The sequence below is a fragment of the Gobius niger genome (assembly GCF_951799975.1).
Source record: "Gobius niger genome assembly, chromosome: 2".
Lineage (NCBI taxonomy): Eukaryota > Metazoa > Chordata > Actinopteri > Gobiiformes > Gobiidae > Gobius > Gobius niger.
This window is the reverse complement of record NC_136853.1, coordinates 18,805,213-18,820,408: the sequence shown is the minus strand read 5'-3', so window position 1 is coordinate 18,820,408 and position 15,196 is coordinate 18,805,213. Positions and strand designations below refer to the sequence as shown.

General features: G+C 42.2%; 1 protein-coding gene across 2 annotated transcripts in view; it reads right to left on the bottom strand.

Moving 5' to 3' along the window:
* Window positions 1–363: 363 nt before the first annotated feature.
* abl1 (c-abl oncogene 1, non-receptor tyrosine kinase) overlaps window positions 364–15,196 on the bottom strand; it is a 31,440-nt gene continuing 16,607 nt past the window's right edge. For both annotated transcript variants that reach the window (XM_079552303.1, XM_079552304.1), the window contains 10 exons: window positions 12,320–12,484; window positions 10,079–10,374; window positions 5,902–6,174; window positions 4,686–4,770; window positions 4,432–4,609; window positions 4,113–4,297; window positions 3,887–4,039; window positions 3,723–3,812; window positions 3,108–3,233; window positions 364–3,005 (listed from right to left, as the gene is read on the bottom strand). In XM_079552303.1, the coding sequence (XP_079408429.1) occupies window positions 1,417–3,005; window positions 3,108–3,233; window positions 3,723–3,812; window positions 3,887–4,039; window positions 4,113–4,297; window positions 4,432–4,609; window positions 4,686–4,770; window positions 5,902–6,174; window positions 10,079–10,374; window positions 12,320–12,484 (3,140 nt within the window). In that variant the 3' untranslated portion in view covers window positions 364–1,416. The remainder of the gene's footprint in view (window positions 3,006–3,107; window positions 3,234–3,722; window positions 3,813–3,886; window positions 4,040–4,112; window positions 4,298–4,431; window positions 4,610–4,685; window positions 4,771–5,901; window positions 6,175–10,078; window positions 10,375–12,319; window positions 12,485–15,196) is intronic.

Below are 15,196 nucleotides of genomic sequence, written 5' to 3'. Positions count from 1 at the left end.
GGACAAGTTAATTTATGCAGCACTTTTTTCATCACTTTATGCTGTTTAAAACCATAAACTCATTCACACAACAGACAAATCTCATACTTGTCATCGTTGCCTCTTCAAAACCTCAGATGAACTAGAAACCTTTGGAACGGCTGAAACAATTGCCTGCGGAATATACAGCTGCAAAAATCCCTGTGAATGCACAGCTTCAATGGAAAAGTACAAGTTGCTGAACATGTGGCAGAAAAACATGAATTTGTGGAAGCCCTGTTAAAAGTTGAGTAGCTGGATAACAAATATCAGTGTGTACAGACACTGAAGGAAGAATAGGAGCAAAAAAGTTATTTTCAAGTAACATTTTTATTGCAACAGAAATGCACCAAATGTTGAGGAACAACATATTTACATTGTAGTTTGTATTTTACAAAAGTGATGCAGCACACAAACTCTTGAGTGGTATGGCTTGAAAAGGGAAGGAATAATATAAATGAACAAACACTGACCAGTACCATGTGGGATCACCAGACAGGGCACAGAAGCACATGGAACATTAAATTCATTGTTCTGTAACTCTGGGCTTTCCGTTGAAAGTGAACTTGTACATTAGACCAAACATCTTTGTCCAGTGTTTCACCCCTACATCACGATGCTGTAGGGGTGAACAGACCTCCGCACACTCAGAAGAGCTTGTTCAATGGTTGAAGCAATATCAGTCATTGTTCCATCTTAACCAAACAGATCTGTTGAGGCTGAGCTGCTACTGATTGCTTGCTACTGGTATATAATGGAAAACCTACTTAAAAATATAAAAATCTGCTGGGCTACAGAGCTTAACACTATCGTCTGTTCATTCTGGAGACGTTTTTGGTAATCAAACACTATAACCTACTAGGCACATTCCTGTGCATTAGTATGCATCATAAAATAGGTATTTAAGGCACGTGTGTAAAGACACATTCACTCTGCTTTGTTATTGACCAGTTAAATGCTATGCACTGTTGGTAACATTACCAAGGCCATTCATACATCGAACACTGACATTAAACAGTTGTACAGTGCAAACATGGCAAAAGCTGAATGTGCTGCTTGGATAGACGTCATGCACTGAGTAGTACACACTTTAAATGGTCCCTGATTTCTAACAGGAGAAAGTACAGTTCGTAATATGAGTTGTGTGATGAAAAGTCAGAACATGACAAATAACAAAAACAAGGCCATTTTAAAAAGATCACTGAAATATGGTGATCAGCATCACCTTTTATTTAAGGCACAGAATACTGGGATCCCTTCTAGTCTAGGCTTTCAGTATTACACAATATTGCATTGACCTTCCAGTAACCACAGGCTTGAGTTTCAGAGCGTATTGCATAATAAAACGTCAGTTTTGCTGATGTGCGCCCTGCGTTCTTCCTTATAGACTACTGATCGCTACCTCTGAACAATGTCACTAATCTCTTTTACAGAACAGAGGAGTTTGCTGAAGTCCTGCTGTACATTTGCTCCCCCTGATGTCGATGGACAAATCTGCAGTTCACGTAGGCTGCTCTCCAGCTTGTTGATAGCCTCGCGGAACGCAAACTTGTTTCTCATCTGCTGAATAGAGTCTACATAACTCACACAGTATTTGGATAAGTTTTTGCCAGCCTCCAACACTGCATTGTGACTTCCTGTCTGCTCCGAATTACGACTAATGGCAACCCGCAGTAGCTCTGTGCCCTCTAGAACCATCTCACGTGTCACAGCTGAATTGGGAGTGCGTTCTGTGGAAGAGCGGGGTGCTGTCTTGCGAAGAGAACGCCGGGTGTTCACTAAGGGGATAAAAGCAGGAGCAGTAGTCTGTTCCCCCGGGGAAATAAGTGCGGAGGAGAAGCCTCCAAGGCTTTGGCTAGAAGGAAAAGTTGTCACAGAATTAGATGAGGAAGTCTTTAATGGTTGAGGTTTTGAGGTGGAGATCAAGGGCAGCTTTTTGGACCCATCACCAATGGGAGAGCGGGGCTGCTCACAGGCAGTGGTTATATGTTGGGGCTCTGAGACAGAAGAAAGACACTTGGCTTTAATGTCTAATGGGGAGGGGAGATCTTGTGTGGGACTGCGAGGGACTTTTTTGGGGTTGGTGGGTGGTGGAGGTGGAGCAGGTTTGGGCTTTTGAAACTTGTTTCTGCGTGCTCTGCACTCGTCCCCAGCTGCTCCAAGAGCAGGAAACACATTAGGCTTTAGCAGCTCCGCGTGGAGAGCACTGGTTTTCGAGTTCTCTGCTCCAGTCCCTGGTCTCCGGACCAACTTTGGCGTCAAAGAGTGAGGACTGGACCCTGGACTCGGGGTCTTTTCCGCATCTTTACAAGCCTCTTCAGATGCTTCCTCAGCCTTCTTAGGCAGACGTGGAGGTGGAGTCAGAGTTCCCAGGCGAGGGGTGGGGTCCCCTCTTTTAAGAGGTAAAGCTGGCCTCATTCCAGAATGAATGCTGCGATGACCAAGGTCTCGTGGAAGAGTCATTGATCTCCATTCGGTGCCATCTGCTCCAACAGGAATGCTTGAGGACCAAAGAAAACGCTTAGAGTTGGTCAACTCTTCTTCACTAGGAGGGGTAGTAGCCATTTTGGACCCTGGCCCCAAAATAGTTGGAACATACTTTTTTCTCGGAAATGCAGGTCCGGGATAGGTTGGGGCCCCATTGCTGATGCCCATTGCTCCATTGTTGGAAAGACTCTGCAACCTTGAGGAGTCAAGATTATGTGCATTGTCCAGAGATGCACCGTTGCTGTCAGTGCCATCTCGTAGATCTACAGTGAGCCCCTTGCGGTCAGAGTGAACATCCTCTCTGAAAGACGAACTTCTTTTAGGTGGAGCTGGTGCATTCTTCTTCTTTTTCTTGATGAGGCTTAGAAATCCACTGCTTCGGGTCTTATCTTTGTCCTTAGGTAACAAGCGGTCGTCCTCATTCAAATTGCTGTCCAGCAAGGGGCGCTCTTTTCTGGGGAGCATTGGTGAGGATACATTTCCTTCTTGTTCCAGTGAATCTAAAAATCAAGAAAGAATGTTTACCCACATATCCCACAGTCACATTTTACATATATCTATTATGTTAATGTTTTGCCAAGTGGGTAAGACTGCACACTCACCAGGATTGTCATCCCGGATGTCCATGTTTTTGCGCAGAGATCGTGTCTTTGTGGGCAGCTCTGGAGCCTGTTGGATGGAACCCAATGTAACCTTCTTACCCTTTTTCTCCAGCTCTTTTTCAACCTCTGAAAAACAATTACCAATTGGATATCTTTCTTTTACTCTTTAGAAAAATTAATAACATTTTTATTTTTACATACAATGAAAAATGAATAACTGATACTCAGAGAGGCTGCATAATACACATAATACAAACAAGTTCCATGCTGTGGGTTAAAATTAGAAGAAACCTTGTAAAAGATGCTAAGCCACAGAACACATGGCTTATTATGCCTGATGAACAAAGTTTAGCAATGTTCTGCTTCCATTCTAAAGATATAAATGTATAACCCACTGCCAGTCTACAAGTTGCTATGAGTGCAAGCAATATTAGCCACAGCGCAGTAATGCAGCTCCTCGTTTACAAATAACACAAATTGGTGTTGAATTGATAAATCGGTTCAAGTGCTGTTACGAACATCAAAAAAAAAGCTGTGATTATATCATAAAATCTCATACAGTGTCAGTATCTGATAAGTAACGGTCTTTTTAACACGCATCTTAAAAAGACGAACCATCAGAGATGCTGGATTCCTGAAACATTGTTTCAAAAGCTTGGTGAGCTTCAGCAAAACTTGGTCGTTCCGATGGATTCCACCTCCAACCTAACAGAAAATAGCATTAACTTGTTGACTGAGTGGTAATGTTTTGCAATGACCAAATGTGGTGTGACACTCACAGTCTCTCATGAGCTCGTAGACTTTTTCAGGGCAGCCCTCTGGTATGTCCATTCTGTAATCCTTCTCAAGAAGCTCATAGACTTGGGACAAGTCAATGCCGGGATACGGAGACACACCATAGGTTGCAATTTCCCACAACAGCACACCAAATGCTAAGAAAAATACATACATAAATAATCCACATTACACTTCTTTATGTTTACAGACATGAAGACCGGATCTCACCCCACACATCTGACTTAATAGAGAACTTGTTATAAGCGAGACTTTCAGGTGCCGTCCACTTGATTGGGAACTTGGCCCCAGCATGGGCTGTGTACGTATCTCCAGTCATCAACCTGCTCAGACCAAAATCTGCAACCTTTACCAGATGATTTTCACCAACAAGGCAGTTACGAGCAGCCAAGTCTCTGCAAGAATCGAGCAAACAAAATGTCAGCTTTCAAAGTGGCCAAAAATCCTTTACAAAGCAGAAATAAAATTGACTGATTGATTGCCCTATCTGACCACTATAGTATGAAACATCAAATCAGGAGCCCCCCACCTGTGAATGAAGTTCTTTTTTTCCAAATACTCCATTGCTGATGATATCTGTGTCGCCATGTGAAGCAACACGACAGCACTGACCTCCTCCCTGTTGCATTCTCTGAGATAGTCCAACAGATTTCCATGAGTCATGAACTCTGTTATGATGTAAAACGGTGGTTCTCTTGTGCACACACCTAAATAAAACACATACATTGAAAACAAGTGTATTTCTGTCCATTCATTCCACATTGATCCAACACTTAAACGTACCAAGAAGTTGCACTAAATTTGGATGCTTGATTTCTTTCATCACAGCCGCTTCTTTGAGGAACTCTTCCACCTCCATCGTGTCCTCCTGATTCGAACGACAGAAGAAGTGAATTCCACTGGTCACATTTTACCCCAATACAAGCAACAGTTGCTCAGTCTAATTAAAGTGCAGTACTAATGTAATTATTGTAGAATATTTAAGTATTGAAAGTGAAAGTATAAGTGTAGAGAATTCTAATGGGGGCCTCAAAAACAAAGGTATACAAGACAAGATTCACACTGTGTTTTAGTCTGATTCTGTTCAGTCCGATTCAGTCCGATTTCACCATCTGCACAGGAACAGTCTTCCTTGAGTGACTCAGTGCTGACTCAGCAGAATTAAGTAACTCATGCCCCAGAGGCCGTACTATTTAATTGTTTGTGAGAGTAAATACTACGCCGACAGAAAAGACAATGGGAGAGAGGGATATTGTACATCCAATTACACACTGGAGATATTTTTTTCACTCAAGCTTGGCTGTAAATACTGTTTAAGACTCGTTAGCATGCAGTTAGCTTTGCCCGTTAGCATGTTAGCTTCTTCTTCGTGATGCTATTTGTGTGTATTGGTGGCTCTGACCCGGAGGCAGCGAAGTTGCAATTGTGGTTTTCTGGCCAGAGACACCAGGGGGAGATGAAAGACTCCCCGATCACCCCACTAACACTTGTATTACCCCCAGAGAGACTACAAAAGGATTTGTTAAGGTAAACAAGTTACTTATTACTGCTTGACGAGATGCAAGTTGGTCATTTTATGCTCACTACTGCCACCGCAGGTCTTACGCGTAACTGTAATCTCAATATTAAGCTCGTGCATGACGGCACTTCAGACCCGAAGTAACAACTTTTGGAGTGACAGGATTTTAGAGGAAGCTGTGGTGAACAGGTCTGAGCTCATTCTACACATTATGGCTGGAACATGTAGGGGGAGGAAAATACTTAGTTTTAACATTTTTTAACTCTGTATAGTCCTTTTAAGGCTTGGAAATGTGACAAAACAAAACTATCTTTTTGTTTTACTTTCATAGAAATGTAGTAGAGTATTGTATTTATCTTTACAATGTAGTACAAAATACAATCTGGGTTTCACATGTTTAAGTCGATTAAGTTGTTCTGCACTTATGTTATTTCAGTGTAGACATACAGCACACTCAAGGTCTATATTGTTTTTGTCTACCTTTAGTGTCTTCACAGCCACGGTGAGACTGTACTTCTTCCAAACCCCCTCATACACCTCTCCGTATTGCCCCCCGCCTAGTTTGTGCTTCATGGTGATGTCAGTGCGTTCAATCTCCCACTTGTCATAATTGGGGGAGACCCCATAAATGGTGGGCTTGTTGCGCTTTGGTGCAGGGTAATGCAGAGTTGTAATGAGTCCATCGGCAACTGTGGAGTGATGGTGAACCAGCTCGGCCAGTGTGTTGAATCGGCTCTCTGATGACACGTAAAGCTGGGAAGAAAACACAAAACACAATAGCCGTTAACATTATGCGAGTCTTATTACGTAATGCTGTATATAACTTGATAAGATTACTCTGAGGATGCATATCAGAGCTCAGTGGGTTGAGTTCTGCGTCGTCCCAGTGTTATGTAAGAAATGACCTCATCTTCAATCTATGTTCTGCATTGCTTTTCTCTTTGGACGATAGTGAACCAGCTAAAGCACAAAGTCTGAGATCTACAGATGCTCAACAAGTTTTGGTGATATTTACTCTGATTAAGTGCATGTTTAGCTTGATAGTGCCTGCGGAGAGTTTTATAAATGCAACTGTATACAGCTAAATTAGTGCTAAAATAGTCAGAGTCGTGTAACAGCTATAATTCTTTTGCTAAATAATCAGAGTCTGCAAGTGTTCAGATACATATCTCTGACATCTTCTCACCCCACAGACTTCACTTTAGTTAACTGAGTAAATAAACGTCTGTCTGGATTATAACAGCTGCCAAGGATTAAAACTCCAATACAATAATGAAACTAAAGTCAGTTTTATGCCAGAGCTTGTGCGTCTGAAAGTGAGTATTGGTGATTGGAGAACGCAGCAGCAGCAGCAGGTGAGAGGAGCTAGTCTGTCTCTTTTCAACTGTTGTAGATTTGTTGTTCATGTTGTAGTAGTCTGTGTAGAATAATCACTGTTTCAGTATTGCTCTGAAAAGTTATTGAATCTCACAATAATGCTTCTGAAGTTGTTTAGTTGTTTGTTTTTTCAACATTCTACAATCCTGGTCCCATGTGTTAAGTCTGGAGAAGGGAGGATTTGAGGTCATCTTACCAAATTGCAGAAGCCTCTCATACCATACTCCTGACTTGGAGCTCTCAGTGGGAGGATGGAAAACAATACCAGGGAAGGAAGTCTAAGAGTGTGTGTGTTGCATGCCGTGCTCTCAGACTACGCTCACTTCTTTGTCCATGCGTGTGCATACTTGGCTGCAACTGTTGGTGCTCATGCATGTCTTAGCTTGGGTGTCAGTGTCTGAGTCTGGCAGCCTCATATCTGCTGCTGCCATTACTCAAAGTCAGATAGTTGCACTCTTGTCATAGCTAGCATGCCTCAAAACCAGCAGAGCTTTGCGCTACCACTGATGGACACTCAGTGAATACATGTATTTAGAATATGTTTGTAGAACTCATTTTGAGTAACTGTATTCAGGTACAGTATTTAGCGAGATGATGGGTAATGTGAGCCTAAAACTTGATGTGATGTTCTCATAACCTCCAAATGCGTGCACATAATTTATTTCAACTTAGAAAGGAAAATAAACGTACTATATTAATTGTAATACATTCAAATCATCAGCAGATGGCAACATAGAGCGAGGCTTCAGTTTCAACTATTTGCCAACACAGGAGGCTGAAAAGCCTCATTGGTTATTGAGGCTCATCATGATCTGTCCTTAAGCCATGGTTCATGCAAACAAATGTGGCCCGTGCGTCATGTGATCTGCTGCCCCTGCTGCATTTGCAAAGCGAGTTCCAAATTAAAGGTAAAAAAGCTCACCGGAGTTCCAAAAAGCGCAGCTACATGTTTTTAATCATATGCCACATTTTACATTAATATAATGTGAAAGTATCCCAAGTATGTAGAACACAGTACTCTGACTGGACAATGTAACTAAATACATTACAAAATACTTTCAAAGGTAAGTATTCAGAGGACTGTGCACTACAGACCAAAGTGTGACGAGTTTTGATTTAGGTTTAGGTTTATCGTTTATAGTTACAGTTTATATCAATAGAAACATAGTGGTAATTATAGAATTATGGATTTTTTTATTGTTGCTACACAAACAACCTAACCTGTCTATTCTCTGAAAGAGCTACTGGCAGTATTCATGTGCAATACAAATGTAAGCCATTATTATTATTATGTTTACTGGTGAAAACGAGGATGCATTTTTGTGCAGAAATGGAAAACAGTGTTAGCCAATAATAACTTGTCCTTTCTTCAAATCTTCTACTCAAGAGAGGAGAACAAGTAATGCTTCCTAAAAGCCACAAAGCGGCGATTATATATCAAAAGACTGAAACATGAACTGATGAATGAGTATAGGAATCACAAGCATATCAGAACACATCTGAAGCGATCTAAAGTACCGGGAGAGCAGTAGGCCTGTGCAGATAATTACTAAATCTACTTATCGTACGGCATGAAAAATGAAGCACGATACAATTTTTTACTCAGTAAATCAGCGATAAATGCAATGTGTGCTTGAGGACAGAAGAATGAACACTATCAGAGAGCATCCATCTGCCCGTCTGTCTCCCTGTGCGTAAAGGCAGCACTGAACACATTGACCGTATCCCCGCATGTATCCAGATCATTTATAGATCAACAGCTTTGCCAATGCCAACACTTTCTGTGAACTTAAAGGCGGAGCAAGAGGGACCAATGGCCGAGGAAAGCCCTGGTCTTTGGTCCTCGTGGCAGGGAGCTGACATTGCTGTAACACCACCTCCTGGTGGCCTGTTTTTGTAAATTAGACATAAAAAGTGGACGCCTAAATCTATGATTGACAGGCTCTGGAGCACAGGGGAGGCTTATTCACCTTATTCCGGAGGCTCGCGTGGGTGCCGCCATGAATTGTGTCCTGGAGAAGTCCACATAAAATCAGTCGCTACACGAAAACAAAGCCGTTTTTCGGCTGCGCTGAGAAACGCTGCAGTGTTGACATGCTGGTCCAAATGAACATTGGCCATTTTACACAAATCAATCGACTAAACATCAGATTTGAGTGGAGAATATTTACCCTCGTTCTCCGTTAAAATGAACGGGCTTCGCGTTCGACCGGAAGTGTCTGTACAATGGAAGTGCCGAGACAACGCAAAAAGTGGCAAAAGTGGGCGGGGCGGAATAAAGTGAATAGCCGATCCTCCTACCCGCCTTTCTGCCCTTTAAAGGAACAGGCTTCGAGGAGATTCTTCATCCATGTTAATTTCACAGACCACTCGGGACCATTACTATGAATGGGGCTGAACGGGACACCGTTTATCTCTTCTATCTATGGTGAGGACACTTGGGATTTCAACCAAACTAACGCATCACAGAGAGGATAACAACATTTATGCACACTGTAGGTATGCCCAACGTGAGAGAACTGTCACAATGAAATGAAACCACCGCCCAGTCAGGGTGTCAGAGCTAATCAGCGCTACTGTTAGCGAGAGGAGCCCGGCCGCTTTAGCAAAACCACCCAAATACAAGCACAATAGTCCTGATAACATTAATCAGTACAGACATGTGTTCAAAACCCAGTGAAATGCTGCAGCCGTTCGACAGACGGCCGCTTCACTCCGACAGCCATGTGTCCAGGAGGTTATTTTAAAAAACTAAACAAAAAAATATATAGGCCGCTATAGGGTGCTCTAATTTTGCATAATGTACAGTTATCACATTACAATTATCTGAATCCATAACCCCCACTTGAACCAAACACATTCTCTCCAGCTTCCAAATAACAGCAAAAACGAGTCGTGAACGAGGATGAAAACGCAACAAAAGAGCGACAAAAAAGTGACAGAAAGCTGTAGAGCTTAGCTTTCAAATGAGCCATTACACTGGGCTATAAGCTGTAAATCTTTAGATTTGGGTGAAGACGAACTGGAGAAAATGCACATGGTTAAGGTGGGAATTAAGAGGTAAATATACATTTAATTCTAACCAGGTTTAATTTAACACAGATGTGAATTTTTGTCAGGAAAGATTTGACCAGAACAATGTAGAGACAATTTATCGATCATGAAACAAAATGAATGTGAGCAGGTTTTATATGGTTGTGTCTAGTGATTGTACCTTATGGAGACCTAAACACCCTTCAGGCACAGGCTAGTTTGGATGAGGTCAGAAAGCCGTCCTTACCTTGCCGTCAGAGGCAGTATTGATCCTGTAGTGGTAGACCCTCCCCTCATATCGCAGAGAAATAGAGCGTTGTCCGGGACTGCTCTCACTCTCACGCACCAGGAAGCTCCCGTTGATGCCAGAGCTGAGCAGGTACTCCGCAGCGTTTCGTGAGACTGGACCGTGGTACCAGCTGTGCTTCTCCAAGCTGTTGACCGGAGTGATATAGTTGGAAGGCACCCAACCCTGCCCATTCTTGGTACACGCCTCACACCACTCGCCATTGTGGTTATAACCCAGCACACGGAGCTTCTCACCTGGTGAAATATGCGTAGCGGATATTCGTTTAGTTCAGCTGTTCTGTCTAATATGCTCTTCCTTCCTTTGTGTGATTAGTCTGTCCTTTTACACTTGTTTCAGTGGAAAAAGCGCAAGGGTGTGCATGGGTAACAGAACAGAAACGTAAGGGGATTAGACATGACGACTTTGCATTTCACATTAATGCAAAGTCGTAAATAAAAAAATAATAATGCAAACATAGGTCAGAGTAATGGCCTGGAATGGGACAACAGAGGCAAAAAAATAAAAAATTAATTAATTTGGGGAAAATTTAATCTCCGTACACAGATCTTAATCTTAATGTAAAGAGATATTTCAGGATTTTTGACATAGGGCTTCATTTCCTAGTTATCCAGAGTGTTGTTGATTTCTGGAGATTTGCATTATTTTAATTCATGCAGTCCTTATATTTGAAGAGTTTAGTGGTGCTAGGCTAGTGCTAGGCTAGCGCATCTCTATGGTAACTAGCAGCCTGCATTAAAAACCTCTTTAAAATCATGGGGTCGTCCTCCAAACGTTGCCATATCTGATTTGTAGAAAGCTCCTTAGTGAATTCCACGTCTAGTAATGTCGGCCGCAGGTAAACAAACTACTGTAGATCAGGTAACCGAGCAGATCACTCCGCCGCTGCGTAGCTACAACCAGGAAGCTGATTCTGCTCAAATATAAGTTCTTTAAAATGCAAAATGGTTATATTTCAAACATTATTCAGTCAACACAGACATTTATATGGGTAGTCTGGTGTTATAAGTGATTTGCCTCTGGTGCACTGAGCTTGGGTCAGACTGTTTTTAAGGCAGGCTACTAGTTACCATAGACATGCGCTAGCCTAGCACTAGCCTCGCACCACTAAGCTCTTCAAATATAAGGACTGCATGAACTAAAAAATATACATATCTACAGAAATCAAAAACACTCTGGATAATTAGAAAATCAGGCCCTATGTGAAAAATCCTGAATTATCCCTTTAACCGAGTGCATTTTCTCCAGTTCGGCTTTACCCAAATCTAAAAGCTTCTCGACTGGACCATACAGCCTGTAGTTCAGTTTAACGCCTCATTTTGAGACCTACAAAACTCATCTTTTGCGTTGTTGCCGCGTTGTCTCATTTTTAAAGCGTTTTTGACGTGTTTGACATGCACTTTTTTCTAGCTTCTTTGTTGCTTTTGCCGGCACGTTTTTGCCTCGAATTTGCCGCTTTTTTCAAGCAGCTTTTAGATTTGGGTAATGCCAAACTGGAGAAAATGTGCTTGGTTGTGTCCCTCAAAAATGGGCATTTACGGCAATGTTATTTGGATAGTACAAAATTAATGAAATATGAAATACCGGTAACTCAATTCTCAATACTTTTTTCTTGCATTCATGACAGTCACTAACCTGGCTAACGCCATGCTGCTGTGTGCGCTCGAATTATTTCGAACTGCACAACAGCCTGGGGACCATGGCCAAATCTCCGGTGGATTTGGGAACCAATCACAGAGCGAGGAGGGACGGCAAGACGATGACGCGCTATTCGATATATGGAAGCTTGTAGTTTATTTACGGATAATTAAAAAAAAAGTTTATTTACGGATCCAACATGACAGCAGCAGACACGATGGTATTTTTTGATCAAGCTTTAGACCTTGTTCTAAATAATTTAGCTCAAAAGTTTACAGCGGGTACGTCATACGTCATCTCATACGATGATATGATTGGCTGGGGCTACGTGCAGACGCATGAGACTTTTTTTTTTTTTTTTTCGTATCGCCCAATAAACGACTATGGACGCTCGTAAACCACACCTCTCCTACGAGAAAATGAATTGGTGGTCCCCAGACTAAATATCACTTGTGATTTTAGTCTGGTGTTAGCCAGGCTAGACAGTCACAGTAGTTTCAAAGTGATATTTTAATTAAAAAAAGATGAATACTTGAATTGTACCTTTAGTAATGCTGAGTGTGTTGTCGCCGCTGGCCACGAAATCATACAGTGCGACAAACAGGTTGGGGTCATTCTCACTGGGTCCGGCCAAAAGGTTCTCTTTGGAGTTCCAGCGGGCCGCTTCGGTCAGACCCTGGCCCTCCGAGTCCGGTTTCTGGAGAGCTTCTACAAAAAAAGACACACATTTATCAAGACGTGGAAAAGTAAAACAATACGCGCGCAGATTGGACAAGTGAGAGCATGAGAGTGTTGTAGGCGTTTTGTTTGGAGCGCATGCCGCTTGTGGGATGGTTTTCCCATTTGTCCCGTTCCACATGTTGGATGATTCAGCGACGTGTCAACTCCAGCCTTTCCGTGTGTCACTTTTACACCCTTTCATTTCCCCTTCGATATGGCCGCCTCCCAAACGCAGACCGTCAGCGATTGGATTACTGCTGAAAACCCAACCGTCTGACCCCAGTGCCACAGCTGCCTCTACATTTTCATTTCCTGGATTATCCCTGCTTAGTTTTTGTTTTTGTCGAGAAACTTTAATAGTTATAAGAATCTCTACCCTAACAAGAAGTATCCCAGGCACAGGTAAAGAGTACAAGATCAAAATGCTCAGCCCAAACATACAATGACTTAGATTTGAACAAGATATAAGATGTTGACGACAAAATACAAATTCTCCAGTTTTGTGCTCCCTTTTTTCCATTAGATAACAAAACAACAGAAGCTACTCAATAATGTAGACCCTCCATCAATTCCCTGAAGTCATGCCAGACACTTTTCCAAGCTGAAATACCGCAACAACACCAAACACCCTCAAAGGATAATAAAAGTGGGGTCATGGGGAAAGCCAACACGAAACAAGAGAGCACTGATAGAACTACTACATGATAGCTGGTCTCTTTCCCGTTTCCCCTGGACCTCACATCTATAAAAATGCGCTGTCTGGTGATCAGCACTATCCGTGAGTTCTGAAGGGCGTGATTAACCAATCAGAGAAATGTATGGTCCATCCAACATGGCGGCTTACAGAATGCGAAACATTTAACTGAACAAACAGTCTCACCCTCATATCCCGACTTCGTTAATAAAACAATACTCAATATGATTAAAAACAAACCCACATATCCTAATTTAGTTCAATTTTAGTCTTGTTTTGGTCCTGACGTAGTGTTTTTTTTAAGTCTTGTTCAAACACAATTTGCTGAAAAACAAGTTACTTACAATTTGTGTGTAATTAGAATGGGACATATTGGGCCGAATCTTGTGTTACTAAACGCAGATTATAGCGTAACATTTTGTGCTTAGTAGGAGCACCCTTTCAGATCTTGCCACTCTTAGCGCTTTTAAGTGGGAAGTACGTGTGGTGGACAAACACCCATGACCAATGGTGCTGTTATGTAGAACAGCCTTTTCCTCCAACCAGACTCTGCTGTGAGGGGGAGGGAGAGGGGTTGTGGGGGAGAGGGGGGGTGAGCATGTGCTTTTGTTTTAGTCGCGTTAACGCAACAACGGCCGAGCGAGTGCCGAGCCGCACTGGAGGCTACATCGCTTACTCTCGGGACATGAACATTGTTTAGCTCACGATGGGGTTAATAAAGTTTTTAGTTATACCTGTGAGAGCCTATAATGCTTAAGGAAGAACACAAGGCAGCGCGATGTGAACAAGGAAATCAATGTGAGGCTGCCATCAGTGCTGCTTATAATAAACCACGCCTCAGTCCTCTCACTTTGTATAAGCGACTCCCTCTCACAAGAGGCCTAAGCTGCGCCACATGGAAGATAACCATTGCGCTTGAAACTTGTGCTGTCCTTGCGCCAGGCACAAGATCTGGCCCTTCGCATTGAAATGGTTTAGTTAAATATCGCAGTAACATTGTTACTGTGATATTGTGCAGCCGTAACTCATATCACAAGTTTCTTCAATATCGTTCAGGTTTGCCCCGGGTTCCCCTACCACTAAAAACATGTACAATAGGCCAGGATGAATGACGTGTGAATGAATGGAGGTGTTCTGAAAGTCCATGGGGCGGATGTGTGCATCTGCGTTTCTGTCAGTCTACCCCAGGGGAAGCGACATATGCTGTTTGCCAATGCTGTGTGTGGAGCGAATGAAGAACAAATCCCCAACGCTGTGTGAAGCCCGAGACAAATAAGCTTCCATTCCATTATGCTACATAAAGGAACATGCCACAGAATCTTTCAAGGTCCTGTATGAATACCTGGGAAAATGTGATGTACTTTACCTTTGACTTTGATCAAGTAATTCCAATAACACTTGACATCAACTGAGGTAAGACAGACATAGACAGATGATGATAGAGAGAGCACATACACGAAATGTACATTTATTATGTTGGTTTGTTTGTTAAGCTGCTCGATTAAATGACCATTCATTAAAAACAAAAGTGTAAAGAGGAATGATAATGATTAAAGAACAACACAGAAAGTTGTCTTGTCGCCTAAAGACTGCTTGTAATTAGCATTTTATTACTCATTGCAAGTAACAGACAGGAATGCCGCCTTGTCTAATGAAGTGAAACTTGAAAGGGTTTAATTTAGGTTGGAACGTTTCAACATGAGATCTGCTCCCCTTTGTACCATATGGTCTAAAAATTAGAGGCTCTACATCACTGTCATTACTTCAGTGGGGAGCATCCCAGAGACTATTAAATCATTTGCTTGTGCAAGAAATGCACATAGAAAAAACATCTTTCATTAAACAAATCAAGGCAAATTAGTATTCGCCACCAATAGTTTCTAAACTATTTGGCCAGAAAGTAGAAAGCTCTATCCTTACAAACAAGAGTTAAGTGGGACAGCGCCAGGATTCAGATTTCCTTGTATTCTCTGCAGTCTCTCTTTCCAGTTCTTTCCTCTGTAGCG